This window comes from Salmo salar, chromosome 04, assembly GCF_965601325.2.
Source record: "Salmo salar chromosome 04, fSalSal1, whole genome shotgun sequence".
NCBI lineage: Eukaryota > Metazoa > Chordata > Actinopteri > Salmoniformes > Salmonidae > Salmo > Salmo salar.
Genome location: NC_138294.1, coordinates 26,625,919 through 26,642,508, shown reverse-complemented (window position 1 = coordinate 26,642,508; position 16,590 = coordinate 26,625,919). Strand labels below are relative to the sequence as shown.

At 40.2% G+C, this 16,590-nt stretch overlaps 3 protein-coding genes across 9 annotated transcripts in view; 1 reads left to right on the top strand and 2 right to left on the bottom strand.

The window, feature by feature from the left end:
- LOC106602533 (tudor domain-containing protein 7B) overlaps nt 1-2,985 on the bottom strand; it is a 31,862-nt gene extending 28,877 nt beyond the window's left edge. For both annotated transcript variants that reach the window (XM_082974215.1, XM_014195206.3), the window contains exons 1-3: nt 2,830-2,985; nt 2,594-2,666; nt 219-319 (exon numbers count right to left, since the gene is read on the bottom strand). The gene's annotated coding sequence lies outside the window, so the exon portion shown is untranslated. The remainder of the gene's footprint in view (nt 1-218; nt 320-2,593; nt 2,667-2,829) is intronic.
- Nucleotides 2,986-5,142: 2,157 nt separating this feature from the next.
- LOC106602599 (beta-1,4-galactosyltransferase 1) lies at nt 5,143-12,753 on the top strand. Of its 6 annotated transcripts, none has more exons than XM_014195336.3 (9): nt 5,143-5,200; nt 8,943-9,035; nt 9,145-9,247; nt 9,571-9,660; nt 9,798-10,033; nt 10,475-10,662; nt 11,270-11,392; nt 11,621-11,725; nt 11,839-12,753. In XM_014195336.3, exons 3-9 carry the CDS (start codon nt 9,229-9,231, stop codon nt 11,975-11,977), a joined length of 900 nt encoding a protein of 299 aa, XP_014050811.1. In that variant the 5' UTR covers nt 5,143-5,200; nt 8,943-9,035; nt 9,145-9,228; the 3' UTR covers nt 11,978-12,753. The 6 variants fall into 6 exon arrangements, with proteins under 6 accessions (XP_014050811.1, XP_082830340.1, XP_014050809.1 ...); XM_045716637.2 differs by lacking the exon at nt 5,143-5,200 and adding an exon at nt 6,102-6,232; XM_082974214.1 differs by having other exon boundaries at nt 8,943-9,247.
- spink4 (serine peptidase inhibitor, Kazal type 4) lies at nt 12,751-15,486 on the bottom strand. Its single transcript, XM_014195337.3, has 4 exons — nt 15,316-15,486; nt 14,947-14,981; nt 14,426-14,538; nt 12,751-12,865 (listed from the first exon to the last, which is right to left on the bottom strand). Exons 1-4 carry the CDS (start codon nt 15,368-15,370, stop codon nt 12,820-12,822), a joined length of 249 nt encoding a protein of 82 aa, XP_014050812.1. The 5' UTR covers nt 15,371-15,486; the 3' UTR covers nt 12,751-12,819.
- Between the last annotated feature and the right edge of the window lie 1,104 nt (nt 15,487-16,590).

The window sequence follows — 16,590 nt, the reverse complement described above, 5'->3', positions numbered from 1 at the left end:
AAAAATGGATCAACCTCTACAAAAATATAGTAATTCACATTCCCTGTTGCTGCAGGATTATTTGTCTGCTGTAGCAAACTGGCTCACATTAAGATCCTACATCTGTATATTGGAAATAGGGTGTGATTTCAGACGAAAACCGGTGTGTGTCTGTCTCTATCTTTAAGGGTCAGTATGGGTTGACTGGTAAAAGGGTCAGGGGTTAAAATGTGACTCACACAACAATTCCAAAGCGGTTGTTGAGAAAGGGGAGCTTCTCATCAATGGGCAGGTGTCTGGATCTCCTCTGCAGGGCCGACAGCACAACCACGATGACGAACTATGTAGAATACACAAAAGAGAGCAAAGTCTAGGGTTGCAAAATTCTGGGAACTTTCAATAAATTCCCTGGTTTTCCCAAAATCCTGGTTGGAGGATTCTCGGAATCAGAAGGGAATAAGCTGAATTTCTGGGAAACCAGGGAATTTATTATTTAAATCTAATATATATTTGCTTTGTGGTCTTTGTGGGTTTTTGTTCTGTACAGGCTTCCTTCTTCTCGCTCTGTCATTTAGGTTAGTATCGTGGACTAACTACAATGCTGTTGATCCATCCTCAGTTTTCTCCTATCACAGCCAAACTCTGTAACTCTTTTAAAGTCACCATTGGCCTCATGGTGAAACCCCTAGCGGTTTCCTTCCTTTCCGACAACTGAGTTTAGAAGGACACCTGTATCTTTGTAGTGACTGGGTGTATTTATACACCATCCAAAGTGCAATTAATAACTTCACCATGCTCAAAAAGATATTCAATGTCTGCATTTTTTCTACCAATATGAGCCCTTCTTTGTAAGGCATTCGAAAAAATAATCTTTGAAATTCAGTGTTCGACTGAGGGACCTTACAGATAATTGTATGTTTGGGGTACAGAGATGAGGTAATTCAAAAATCATGTTAAACACTATTACTGCACACAGAGCGAATCCAACTTATTATGTGACTTGTTAAGCACATTTTTACTCCTAAACTTATTTAGGCTTGCCATAACAAAGGGGTTGAACACTTTAATTTGTAATGAATTTGTAAAAAATTCTACAAACATCATTCCACTTTGACATTATGGGGTATTGTGTGTACAGTAGGCCAGTGATACAAAATCTCAATGTAATCCATTTTAAATTCAAGCTGTAACACAGGAACATATGGAAAAAGTCAAGGGTTGTGAATACTTTCTGAAGGCACTGTTGAATACATGATAATTTGTCAGAAAAATAGCATTGTCTTATTACATAAGCATGTCTATAGCAGAAACACAGTCAAACATACTATATCTTACTGTATGTTGATGTACTACACTATCTAGAACCTAAAGGAGCTATCTAGAACATAAAAGGGTTCTTCAGCTGTCCCCATAGGAGAACCCTTTGAATAACTCTTTTTGATTCCAGGATGACCCCTTTAGGGTTCCATGTAGGACCCTTTCCACAGAGGGTTCTACGTGGGACCCAAGAGGGTTCTACGTGGAACCAAAAAGGCTTCTCCCTGGAACCAAAATGGGTTCTCCTATGGGGACAGCCAAATCCTTTTTTCTAAGGATGTTGTGTTACTGGCACCAGTGGATGTTGGTAACACTTTACTTGACACCTAGCTTCATAACACGTTATGATACGGTCATAACCATGTCATAATATGTCATAACAGCTGACATAATGTGTCATAGCCTGTCATAATATGGTCATAACACTTTCATGACACATATATGTAGACCTGTTGTGACATATATTGCGTTATTTTATGGCTGGTTATCACACCTACATAAGAGTGTCAAAACCTACCACACAAGGCAAAACATTCCATTACACCATAGCCTACTTGTCAACAGTATTTCTATTTAATATGACATTTTCTGAAATGGACCCTATTGAATTATCATTGTAATTGCGCACACATTGATGTAAGACATGCACCTTCCCCAATGCGCTGTTGCTGATGACTGGGATGAATGCAGGAGCAGATTTCAGGAGCAGGACAAGACACCCTCTTTTTGACTGATGACTGACATAAGGGCATGTACGTGATAGGCCTATCTGGCTTACATGATTCTGATCATACTGGTCATAATGCTTGTTGACAGTGTCAAAGTGTATTTTCTTAGTCCAAGTAAAGTGACACAGATGGTAAGTCGCTCAGGATAAGAGCGTCTGCTAAATGACTTAAATGTAAATGGTCATAATGCTTCTTAACAGTGTCATGAAGTGTAAAAACATAACTTTAAAGGAATTCAATACAACAGCAAAGGATAAGAAACAAACTTTCAAAGGAAAGGAAACTTCTTTGCAGGGAAAAAACACATTTGAATAAATGTGGGTTTTGACACTCTTATGTAGGTGTCACAATCAGCCACAAAATAACGCAATATATGTCACAACAGGGGTAAATATATGGGTGATGGCAGTGTTATGATCATATTATGACAGGTTATGACAAGTTATGTCAGCTGTTATGACATATTATGACATGGTTATGACTGTATCATAACGTGTTATGACGCTAGGTGTCAAGTAAAGTGTCACCTGTATGTTAATGTACTGTATGGGGACGCAGAGACCCCTTACCAATAGAATGAGAGAATAGTGCAAGAAGAGGTCCATTTATACACCACTGTCACAGGTCTGGTTAGGAGTGCCCCTTCAAGACAAAAATAAATGAACAATTAAAAAAGTCAAGTTGACTTTCAGACTGAATAAGACATTTCCTCCATGAACGAGTCAGTAAGATGTACAGATTTACAGTTATCAAGCATCCCTTTATAACTGATACAGTAGTTAGACTAAATTTGAATTGCACTCACATGTTGCTTCTTATCCTGTCGGAACCCCTTTCAACGAGCAAGGGAGTAACATAAAAGATAGTGCTTTCTGTTATCGCTTTTAAGAACTATCTACTGATAGCACTCAAAGACCCGTTTCCTAGTTGCAGTCATGTGACGTACCTTTGACCCCAAACGCCAAACTACACAAGTGGCACCTTGTGCTCCCTTATTGACTGACATGTTACCGTGCAATGGCACTGTCAACAGAGAGCGCAGTAACAGATAACCAACGGGATCGATTCCCTTGAGGTTTTCTCCCTCCAAAGGATAGTTTATTTTCCTGTGAGTTTATCATTACCAAGCTAGTCACTCGTCCTCACTGTAAAAGGAATTATTGTATGGGATATTTTTCAACAGTGCTTTGCGAAACAGTAAGAAACAAAAAGGGTTTTATTTTGAGGAAGCAGTGCTTTGACGGTTGAGTGCATTCGATATACTCTGTCATTTAGGTTCGTGTTGTGGAGTAAGTCCAATGTTGTTGATCGATCCTCAGTTTTCTCCTATCACAGCCATTCAACTTTGTAACTGTTTTAAAGTCACCAGAGGAGTCAAGGTGAAACCACTGAGCAGTCTTCCTCTCAGGCAACTGAGTTAGGAAGGACGCCTGTATCTTTGTAGTGACTGGGTGTATTGATACACCATCCAAAGAGTAATTTAATAACTTCACCCTGCTCAAAGAGATAATCAATGTCTGCTTTTAAAAAATATACAGTACAAGTCAAAAGTTTGGACACACCTACTCATTTAATGGGTTTTCTTTTCTTTTTTTACTATGTTCTACATTGTAGAATAATAGTGAAGACGTCAAAACTGTGAAATAACACATATGGAATCATGTAGTAACCAAGAAAGTGTTAAACAAATCAAAATATATTTTATATTTGAGATTCTTCTAAGTAGCCACCCTTTGCCTTGATGACAGCTTTGCACACTCTTGGCATTCTCTCAACCAGCTTCATGAGGTAGTCACCTGGAATGCATTTCAATTAACAGGTGTACCTTGTTAAAAGTTAATTTGTGTTTGAGCCAATCAGTTGTGTTGTGACAAGGTAGGGGTGGTATACAGAAGATAGCCCTATTAGGTAAAATACCAAGTCCATATTATGGCAAGACCAGCTCAAATAAACAAAAAGAAACGACAGTCCATCATTACATTAAAACATGAAGGTCAGTCAATGTGGAAAATGTCAAGATCTTTTAAAGTTTCTTCAAGTGCAGTTGCAAAAAACATCAAGCGCTATGATGAAACTGGCTTTCATGAGGACCGCCACAGGAAAGTAAGACCCATAGTTAAATCTGCTGCAGAGCATTAACTAAACCTCAGATTGTAGCTCAAATAAATGTTTCACAGAGTAACAGACACATCTTAACATCAACTATTCAGATGAGACTGCATTAATCAGGCCTTCATGGTCAAACTGCTGCAAAGAAACCACTATGAAAGGACACCAATAACAAGAAGAGACTTGATTGGGCCAAGAAACACGAGCAATGGACATTAGACTGGTGGAAATCTGTCCTTTGGTCTGATGAGTCCAAATTTGCGATTTTTGGTTCCAACAGCCGTGTTTTTGTGAGACGCAGAGTAGAGGACGGATGATCTCCGCATGTGTGGTTCCCACCGTGAAGCATGGAGGAGGAGGTGTGATGGTGTGGGGGGTGCTTTGCTGGTGACACTGTCTGTGATTTACTTAGAATTCAAGGCATACTTAACCAGCATGGCTACCACACCATTCTGCAGTGATACACCATCCCATCTGGTTTGCGCTTAGTGGGACTATCATTTGTTTTTCAACAGGACAATGACCCAACACACATCCAGGCAGTGTAAGGGCTATTTGACCAAGAAGGATAGGGATGTAGTGCTGCATCAGATGACCTGACCTCCACAATCACTTGACCTCAACCCAATTGAGATGGTTTGGGATGAGTTGGACCGCAGAGTGAAGGAAAAGCAGCCAACAAGTGCTCAGAACTCCTTCAAGACTGTCAGAAAAACATTCCAGGTAAAGCTGGTTGAGAGAATGCCAAGAGTGTACAAAGCTGTCATCAAGGCAAAGGGTGGCTACTTTGAAGAATATAAAATATATTTTGATTTGTTTAACAATTTTTTGGGGTTACTACATGGTTCCATATGTGTTATTTCATAGTTTTGAGGTCTTCACTATTATTCTACAATGTAGAAAATAGTAAAAATAAAGAAAAACCCTTGAATGAGTAGGTGTGTCCCAACTTTTGACTGTTACTATATATACTGGTTGTTGGGGTTGAATCTGGTTGAATCTGTGTTTGAAATTCACTGCTCGACAGAGGGACTTATAGATAATTGTGTGTGGGGTACAAAGATAAGGTAAGTCATTTAAAAATCATGTTAAACACTATTGTTGCACACAGTGAGACCATGCAGCGTATTATGTGACTTGTTAAGCACAGTTTTACTACTGAACGTATTTAGGCTTGCTATAACAAAGGGTTTGAATAGTTATTGATCAAGACATTTAAGCTTTTTATTTTTTATAAATTGTAAAAATGTCTAAAAACCTAATTTCACTTTGACATTATGGGGTATTGTTTGTAGGCCACTGACATAAAATCTCAATTTAATCCATTTTAAATTCAGGCTGTAACACAAACATTTTTGGAAGAATTCAAGGGATGTGAATTCTTTCTGAAGGCACTGTAGTTACAACAGATAATTATAGACTAACATGCGACATTTACTTAAATAAATATGTTACTTAAACATACTTGGTTAACTCATGTTCCCTTCCCCAAAAGGGAATGTATCTGTCTGCGTCTACCGCCACATCGTCATATTTATTCCATATCAATCCATATCCACAGTGAATCAAATACAGTAAAATAATTAATCAAATCATTTTCACTCTACCATACCCCAGTGGTGGCTGGTGCTGCTAGAAACTAAGAAGGCAAGATACCGATACTGCCAGGTTTGTTCAGAGGCTTGTCAACAAGTTGGTGTTTATGTGACGTTAAAGTGCCTAACAAAAGACATAAGGTTGGTCAATCGTTGTTTTGTAATCTGACGTCATATGTTGGCAGAAAAACTGGCCAGGCAGGTTGAGCGCACCAATGTGTGGGGTGGGGAAGCTCGTTACCAGTACACTTTTGAGTTGTAGCCTGTGATTCACGGTAAACAGCGGTGAGATGCTGAAAAAGAAAATCTGCAGCCTTGTGCTTTTATGTTTCTTATCTTTCTCAGTATATTTCTGGTATCAGTTGAGATACTCAAATGTTCCTAAATGGAGTAGGAATGCTTTGCTGTTCAGTTTGAAGGATTCCCAAAGTGAAAATGGATTAATAAAATCAGGAGTCGATTATAGAGGTATCCACTTGGAGTCAGACTTAGGGAAAGAAAATGGTAAGTCATGTGCTGTATAACTTCTAAATAAATGTAAATATATGGATTTTCGGACACTACTATGATTATGTTTTAAAAATAAGGTCACTGAAGACATTTGACAATAAGCTAGAGATTTTTTAAATTATGTAATTTCATGGCACATGTATGGCATAGTAAGCTAAAAGGCTATTGTTGATGAAATTATTTGATCATTAGCTTTCATATAGCGTTATATTTCTTAAATGGTGTCTCTTCAGAGGACAAGAACATGATGTACAGTGCATACGGAAAGTATTCATACCACTTCCCTTTTTCCACATTTTGTTACGTTACAGCCTAATTATTAAAAAAAATCCTCATCAATCTACACACAATACCCCATAATGACAAAGTGAAAACAGGTTTTTAGACATTTTTGCAAATGTATAAAAAATAAAAACAGAAATACCTTATTTACATAAGTATTCAGATACTTTGCTATGAGAGTCAACATATCAATTGATTGGACATGATTTGGAAAGGCACACACTTGTCTATATAAGATCCAACAGTTGACAGTGCATGTCAGAGAAAAAACCAAGCCATGAGGTCGAAAGGATTGTCCGTAGAGCTCCGAGACAGGATTGTGTCGAGCCACAAATCTGGTGAAGGGTACCAAAAACTGTCTGCAGCATTGAAGGTCCCCAAGAACACAGTGGCCTCCAACATTCTTAAATGGAAGAAGTTAGGAACCACCAAGACTCTTCCTAAAGCTGTCCGCCCGGCCAAACTGAGCAATCGGGGGAGAAGGATCTTGGTCAGGGAGGTGACCAAGATCCCGATGGTTACTCTGACAGAGCTCCAGAGTTCCTCTGTGGAGATGGGAGAACCTTCCAGAAGGACAACCATCTCTGCAGCACTCCACCAATCAAGCCTTTATGGTAGAGTGGCCAGACAGAAGCCACTCCTCAGTAAAAGGCACATGACAGCCAGCTCGGAGTTTGCCGAAAGGTACCCAAAGGACTCTGACTATGATAAACAAGATTCTCTGTTCTGATGAAACCAAGATTGAACACTTTGGCCTGAATGCCAAGAACGACGTCTGGAGGAAACCTGGCTCCATCCCTACGGTGAAGCATGGTGGTGGCAGCATCATGCTGTGGGGATGTTTTTCAGAGGCAGGAACTGGGAAACTAGTCAGGATTGAGGGAAAGATAAACAGAGCAAAGTACAGAGAGATCCTTGATGAAAACCTACTCCAGAGCGCCCAGGACCTCAGATTGGGGTGAAGGTTCACCTTCCAACAGGACAATGACTCTAATCAAACAGCCAAGACAATGCAGGAGTGGTCACGGGACAAGTCTCCGAATGTCCTTGAGTGGCCGAGCCAAAGCCCGGACTTGAACCCGATCGAATCTCTGGAGACCTGAAAATAGCTTTGCAGCGAAGCTCCCCATCCAACCTGACAGAGCTTGAGAGGATCTACAGAGAAGAATGGGAGAAACTCCCCAAATACAGGTTTGCCAAGCTTGTAGCGTCATACCCAAGAAGACTCGAGGCTGTAATCGCTGCCAAAGGTGCTTCAACAAAGTACTGAGTAAAGGGTCTGAATACTTATGTAAATGTGATATTTGTTTTTAATTTTTAATACATTTGGCAAAGATTTCTAAAAACCTGTTTTTGCTTTGTCATTATGGGGTAATGTGTGTAGACTGATAAGGGGAATAAAACGACAATCTATTTCAGAATAAGGCTGTAACGTAACAAAATGTGGAAAAAGTCAACAGGTCTGAATACTTTCCGAATGCACTGTTGCTATTCTCTGCTTCTGATGACAGCTGACCATAAGGCCAGTCATGCCATCATACTGTAAGCCTGTGGCTGCATTGGTGATGCATGCCATATGATAAGCTGCAAAATGGATTCAGATAGCTGATATACTGAGACAGAATGATAGTCAAATAAAACAGACTGGAGATTTTACAGCTAGACACGAAGGAAATGTTCATTTGAGAATACAACACAGAAACTTTACAGACAGAACCTCTTCCTGTCACGACTTCCGCCGAAGTTGGTGCCTCTCCTTGTTCGGGCGGCGTTCGGCGGTCGTCGTCACCGGCTTTCTAGCTGCCACCGATCCACTTTTCTTTTTCCATTTGTTATGTCTCGATTGTTCACACCTGGTTCCCATTATGTTATGATTATGTCCCTATTTAACCCTCTGGTTCTCATTATGTCTTGTGCGTGATTGTTTCTTGTTTTGTGGTAGTCGGTTGTGTTGGTGTTATTATCCCTGCGTGGATTTTTGGTATATTCTTGTTTCAGAGTAAATTACGTTATTTTTACTCAGTTCTGTGTCCTGCGCCTGACTCCATCCTCACCTCCACACAACTGACTTGTGACACTTCCCCTCTTTATTGCAGGATTGTAATATGTGATTAATCAACATTAGTTCATTAGACACATGTTCATTTTGAATAATGGTTTAACAATTAAAACAAGTTTAAACACTTCACTTTAAAGAGTCAACACTTTATCACTTCAAAATGTACAAATACGCAGTGGCAATTTTAGCATGGTATTCTTGGTGGGGCAAACTCAACCAATTGTTTTTTTATGCATGCCAGCAAAGCCACTACACAACACAACACTAAACAATACATTAATTGCTCTATAACAGTGACAAACCGTGCCCATAAACTGTTAGGGCCTACATAAAGCTGTCCCAACAGCAGAGCTTTCCTTTCAGCAACATGGAGTGAATCCTTACCAGTGCTACATCTGATATGGCTGACGACTTGCTTGAATAAAGAAAGTTTCTACTGACTCCTTGTGGACTTGTGTAAGTCGATAAGAACTGCATTGTCCAATAATCATGAACTATACACAAACATTATTACATTTATGTTCAGTAAATTCATTATGTTTGTTCATTTATCATTAACACTTAGCTCCAAGTATAAGCGAGTGCAAGCAAACGAGCTACAACAAGGTAGGCCTTTTGTTCAGCAGGCCTTTCGTTCAGCACTTTCAAAATGGACACCAACAAAAATTGTGAGTCCGTGTAACTTATTATGTGATTTTTTTAAAGCCATATTTTACTCCTGAACTAATTTAGGCTTGGCTAAACAAAGGGTCTGAATACTGATGCAACAACTATATTTTAGTTATCTTAAAAAATATAAAATATGTCTTCCACTTTGACATTACAGAATATTTTGTGTACATTGACAACAAATGTTGATTAAATCCATTTGAATCCCATTTTGTAGCACAATCAAATTTGAAGAAATCCAAGGGGATTAAATAATACTTTTGCAAGGCATCATTTTACTCCCATTTTCTTTTGTCCAACACCTGAACCAATTTAATATTAGATTTTTCAGAAACTACAGAGACCAAAACCCACAAGACCCCCCTCGTGACCGAAGAATTTGAGAAATGCCCAGATCACTCTCCCCTTCTAGGTACATGGTAACATGGAAAACAATAAATGAAATTCTCTATCAATACCAATAAGTACTGATACCATTTCTAAAGCCATCAAGTCACCACATTAATAGATTTTAAATTAATTTAATGTAACTTTTCTTCCGACCTGCAGTTGGGCCTCTCAGGATTGAGTTCTCTACGCCTGTCAGCTTGGACACAGTGAGGAAGGAGAACCCAGGTCTGCAGGAAGGCGGTCGCTACAAACCACATGACTGCGTCGCCCTCCAGAAGGTTGCTCTCATCATCCCCTTCCGCCATCGTGACGAGCACCTCAAGTTCTGGCTCTACTACCTCCATCCCATCCTTCAGCGCCAACAGCTGGACTATGGCGTCTATGTTATCAATCAGGTACAGTACAACACACATTTGGAAATGTAAAACTTAAATTTAACACTTACATTTAAACACTTGAATGAAACACTTAGGGCCTGTTTCCGGGAAACAGATTAAGCCTAATCCTGGACTAAATAGCAATTACAATGGAGATTCTCCATTCAACATGCTATTAAGTCCAGAATTAGGCCTAATGTGTTTCCATAAAACTGGCCCTTAAATGACGTAGAGCCTGGTTCTGCTCTAGGTTTCTTCCTAGGTTCCTGCTTTCTATGGAGTGTTTCCTAGCCACCGTGCTTCTACACCTGCATTGCTTGCTGTTTGGGGTTTTAGGCTGGGTTTCTGTATAGCACTTTGTGACATCTGCTGAATTAAAAAGGGCTTTATAAATACATTTAGTTGGTTTACAGTAAGATGTTTAATCTTCATCTTGAGAATGCCTTTTACCTTCATCAGGATGGAGACAACACGTTCAACAGGGCCAAGCTGATGAACATTGGCTATGCTGAGGCCCTGAAAGAGTATGACTACGACTGCTTTGTGTTCAGTGACGTGGACATCATCCCCATGGATGACCGCAACACCTACAAATGCTTCAGCCAGCCCAGACACCTGTCTGTCTCCATGGACAAGTATGGCTTCAAGTAGGTGTCAAGTCCTAGACCTCAACCAATAACCTTTATTTTGGAGTGAACAATCACACAATGTTTAAACGCTGACTCATTGTTATGACCATGGTAAATGCCAGAGTGGTTGTTACTGTTTCCTCATACCTACAGTATTACCAAGGGGAAAAGGACTCGCGGTTTAAATGTAAAGGTATTTTCCACTTGAACCGACATGCAGCGTTTACCGTGAATTCAGTCTCCACTAACACGGGAACATTGCTTTTAAATGTAACTCTGGCTACAACGCAGAACTTTAGCGCTACGGATTGAATACATCCCTAACACTTCAATTCCTACCTTCGGAGGCACAGCATGACAGAACAGGAAACTATAATATATCATAACGTATGACATTTAGCAAACACTTTTATCCAAAGTGACTTAGTCATGCATGCATACATTTTATTGGCCCCAAGAATCAAACCCACTATTCTGACATTGCAAGTTCCGTGCTCTACTCACTGGCCTACAGTGGACCACCAAGGGAGAGCCCGTCACGTCCAATGCCTCAACCACTCGGCCATCACAGCTGCTAGTATTTCCAGTATATCTGTATATTTGATTGTCTTCGTCTCCTCCATAGGTTGCCCTATAATCAGTACTTTGGCGGTGTCTCATCGTTGAGTAAAGAGCAGATCATGAAAATCAACGGCTTTCCCAACAACTATTGGGGGTGGGGTGGTGAAGATGACGACATTTTCAACAGGTCAGAAAACGTTGAACCTCACAGACGTGTAGCACATCGTAACTGTTGATCTTACTTACGTTATCTTTTCGACTACAAAACATAGAAACCTGCCGTCGTCACATTATGTTGACATTGCGGGGGTGTTGGTGAGGATGCGTTTTGTAAAAAAAAAAAAGGTGATTTCCCCCCCCCCCCCTTTTTAAAATCCTTTTAATCAAATTTCTATCACTGGTCTGATTTCCATAGGGTGGATAACAGAAAAATGTACATCTCTCGTCCGGACAGCGAAGTCGGAAAATGCCGGATGATCCGTCACGAAAGAGACAAAAATAACAACGACAATCCTCAGAGGTAAAGCTTTAGAACAACCGCGTTCACTAAGTTCCCCCTCAAGCTTTGAACTACCACCCGTTCCCCAACTATACTCCAAATGTTGATGACAGTTGATTATTTTTGCCCTGCAGGTTCAAGAGAATAACTCACACGTTAATGACGATGGATACGGATGGCCTCAACTCTCTCGAGTACGAAGTTGTCGCAGTTGAAAAGCATGACCTGTTCACAAAGATTACAGTAGACGTGGGGATGCCACCCGAAGATTAAGAAGACATGGACAAAGGATGAATGAGGAAGAGATGAACAAACAGGGCCCTGCGAGCCCGTTTGTAAATCCGGAACGGTGAAGAAGGCAGGAACCACCTGGAATGAGGTCAAGAAAACTTCCCAGGACAGTACGAGAGATGCTGGGTAAGAGGGCAGCGCACAATCTATTTGTTGCGTTAACCAATAACCAATTGCAGAGGCTGCAGCGGTTATAATACAACACTGTAGAACCGTAACATGACTTAGCGTGAATCTTTGAGGAGGTGTCATGATATCCACCTACTAATTGGCACTTTTGTCCGTCGAGCGGCCAATTGGCAGAGCTTTGTGTAGCGCTACCTTCAACTGCTTTCGCCGTAACTCGGGAAAAACAAGGTCCCAACTCTGAAATAACCCCCCCTCCAAATTCCAATTACAAGTGGGGAAAGTCGGAGATTATTTTGATACTCAAGTTGTGACGTTTCATCTCTGACCTTTCACCTTTTCAAGGAGCAAACTTTTGGTTTACAAATACTGTATTTTTGCTCTACACTAGTGTACATCAAGCAAGGGCTATGGAATGTAAAGGTTTCAGAGATGCTTTTTGATATTGTTGTCGATCGAATGTGTTACCTTTCCTCCTTGAAGTTATTTTCTGTGTGAAAATCGGAACTTTAATTTTGTCTTTTTTTAGTTATTGGGCTATTATAGTGTGGCTACTGTGTGAGCCGTGGGAAACTCCAACAAATAATAACAAAATGTTCAACTGTTCAAAATAAAATGACAGAGACCTCTTCTTTATTTGCCAATTGATTTATTATCTGGTTATGATGATGTCATTTGTTTGGTGATGTCAGATCCCCCTAGCAGCTCTCCTCCTTCATGACAAAGATGTCCATTCTGGTTTCCCTGTAGAGAAAGGAATATTCATGCCATGATTTATTTATTATGTTGTTGGGTATGAATTATGTTCAATATGGTTGTGTTGTACATTCAAACGGAATTCAATGAAACCTGCTCTCATGGAGTCTTAATTTGATCACTCTTTTGTTGCTGAGAATTTTCTTGCACAGCAGGAAATGCAAACGTGTAGTGTATTTGACATTTTAAAAAGGCTTCTAAAGTTTGTCATTTCAATTTAGAAATTGCAGACTTGATTTGCCCTAACGAAAAATGTGCTAACCCATACAAAAATATCCATTCATTATAATCCACATAATAATTCACATTTCCTGTTGCTGCAGGATTTTTTTCCTGCTGTAGCAAACTGGCTCAAATTAAGATCCTACATCCGTAGTATCTGTGTGTCATTATCTAGGTTTCCATCCAATTGGAGACAGATTCTAAAGTCCACATAGAAAATAAGCACATTTTCCCACCAGTGGTGTGCTTCCACCAAACAGACATGTTTCAGATCAAATTCAGCGCTTGATGACGTAGCGCAAACAAAATGTACTTTTTCGCTTACGTTTTCACGTACCGAATAAAGATCTAAAGTTCAATGTGTTTCCATCGCATTTTCAACTCTACCGATAGTTATGTCACAAAAACTATTGCGTTAAATTGCAAATGGACCTACTCTGGTCTTGGCACCTGCGCTGTAGACAACAGCTCGCAGCTAGTCTACATAAGGAAAATATTTTTATTTGTCAAACGGCAGTCAAGCATCGATCATGTCACCAAAATAAGACCCTCTATGTATTGGAAAGGAGCATCAAGATCATCTTGTACTTTCACCACCCTGTGAAGTTCATCATCAGTTATTTAACCCGTAGCCTAATAATCTACATGCTTTCCAGAGTTGTAGTGGGAGGACCACACACCATATCATCGTGTGACTTCAAGTTTACTTTGATATTATGGTTATTATATCAATATTTGTGCTTAATGGCATTTCCACCACCATTTCTCGCATAATTCATTATACCGACACAAAAAGAACCCACCATGTCCAACAAATTAGGCCTATCTGTCGGGCATTTATCAAATTTTACCGAAACTTCCTGTTTCCATCACAGCTGTCATGCTTTCTTTTTTAAATAAGGTATGACTTTACTCACACAAACTGTGGATGGAAACGTAGTTCCAGAAGCACTTTAGTGGGCAAAACATTACATTGTAGGAGCCTACAGAATGTGGATTTTCCTGAAATACTGGTTTGATTGAATTCGGTCCCTTGTACTTCAGTGTTTACCTGGAGGTGTTGAGGCTTGTTTCTGTAAACTGACTCTCTTAGCTTTATAGTGATATGGTTGGACAGGGCTGTGAGAAAGGAGCAGCTGTGTACCAGGGACATCATTCAAATACTTTTTGTGTGTTTCAACTTGTCTGGAATGCCTGATGGGCAGGGTTAGCCGTTTTGGAACTAATCTATTGCTTCCATTGTGCCAGGCAAGCTCAATCAAGCCCAGTTTAAGTATCTGCAATGATTTCAAATAATACTTTAACCCAGGTCGGTACAGTACTCACTGTCTCTGGACACAGAGTGCACACTCGTTGGGGTAGGTGTTGCCATCGGAGCCACACACAGGAGCCAAGTTCATAGGGCAAGCTAGGATCTCCACCATATCAACACAAGACGGCTGCAAAACAATATCGCATTAATGTTAAGACCAAGAGCGTTGGCAGTCAGTAGAGTGTAATGTTACATAATGCTGAGTTAGAAATGCATTGTGTAGAACAAGTATGAACGATATGATTGCATGTCATGTGGAATAGGGGTTGATTGTGTCAGGCTCTATTGATTACATTTCTATCTGCTGACACTTTCTGAATGTTTCATGACACAGAATTCACAGACTAGAGTGAAATTGTCCCTAGATGCTGATCTTGGGTTTTGTGTTTTCCCCGCTAATGGTTAAGGTTATGATTGGGGGAGGGGAAGCTGATCCTTAATCCGTACCTAGGGGAAACTTTACCCTAAGCTGAATTCACACCAGGTTTGGTTTACGAAGCAGCATTTACATTAAACATGTCAAGATCAGCCTTACCTTTCTGTAAAGTCCAGAGTTCTCTTCTTCTGCGCCTGAAGAAAACAAATAGTATGTTACAACGTTTTTTCAAATCACCTCAAGAATGTTATTACAATGTCAGACCATGGAGGTTTAGATAACATCATACACATTTAACCATCATCTCATGTACTGTACATTAAAACTGGTATATCATCTGGCCACTTAGCCATAATAGTTTCAACATAGTTTCAGAGTCCCTCGACTCCAGCAGGTGGCAGAATCAAGCTTTTCCCATAGTTACTGAAATACTCCATGGTTCAATCAATGCTTTCTTTGAGTATTCAATTATATTCAATAAACTTTATCAAACCCCAAGATATCCCACAGAAAACAGTTGTACTTGACCTGCAAAGGCGACGAGGAGCATCACACACAGCAGCATCACTACTTTTCCAGCCATGTTGTCAGTGGATAGACGGCGAGAGTGCCCTATCTAACAGTCTCTCAGTGGTTATTGTGAAGCAGCAGGTGTGAGAACTTTCACAGCTGACAGGAGTCAGGCTGTGTCCCAAATAGCACCCTCTCCCCTATAATATAGTGCATTATATTAGTCCTATGAACCCTGGTCAAACCCTAGTCAAATGTAGTGCCCTATATAGGGAGTAGGGTGCCATTTGAGACACAAATGGACTTTACTCGGCAGAAGATGATGAAATACACGTTGAAGTGCTGTAGTTTTACATTCCTATGAATTCACCTTAGAGTTTTGGAGCTAATTGTGGGGGGCCCGGGTGATATCCTGAATCCTTACACTTTACATGTACCACAGGAAGGCTTCAACTCTGAAATAACCCCTTAAATGACCATCCTTGTTGTCGGAAAGTCTGAGATGATTTTGATACCCAAGTTTACGAGTTGTGAAGTATCATCTCTGACCTTTCACCTTTTCAAGGAGCATTTGAAGACAGCATTACTTTTGGTTTACCAATACTGTGTTATTGTTCTACATCAAACAAGGGCTATGGAATGTAAAGTTCTCAGACCTAGAGATGTCATATTTTGTGAACTTGAATTTGATGTATTTTTTGTTGTTATCGAATGTCATTTGGGCTAGACGCTTTGTATTATAGTGTGGTGTTTGTGTAAAATGGGAGCCATAGGAAACTCCCATAGAATAAACTGAGGTCACTTTCTTTATTTTCCAATTAATTTATTATCTGGTCATGATGATGTCATTTGTGTGGTGATGTCAGACCCACCTAGCAGCTCCCTTGCCTGACGACTCACCATTCATTTAATTCCGCTGCTCTATCGATCTCTCCATACATCAGTCTGAACCTGCTATCCTAGAAGTCCTTTGTGCTTACGTGAAAATGACCTGATTCAAGATTCGTGTAGGCCGGCTCTGGACCAACCCATCGGTTTCTGGGACCAATCAGAACCGGTTTGAATGTCGTCGGGGAGGAAGCATATCCCGTCTCAACGTGGAGAAGAAACGTTAATGGCTGTGGCGTTTGGCCGGAGCGATGTGGATTGGTAGCCAGTTAAGCACTTCCTCCCATGCTCATGATCAAAATGTCCATTCCGGTTTCCCTGTGAAGAGACAAATGTTCATGTCATACACTGATTTATTTGTTATGCCTTGTCGTATGAATAAAACATAACAATTTTAATTGAAAA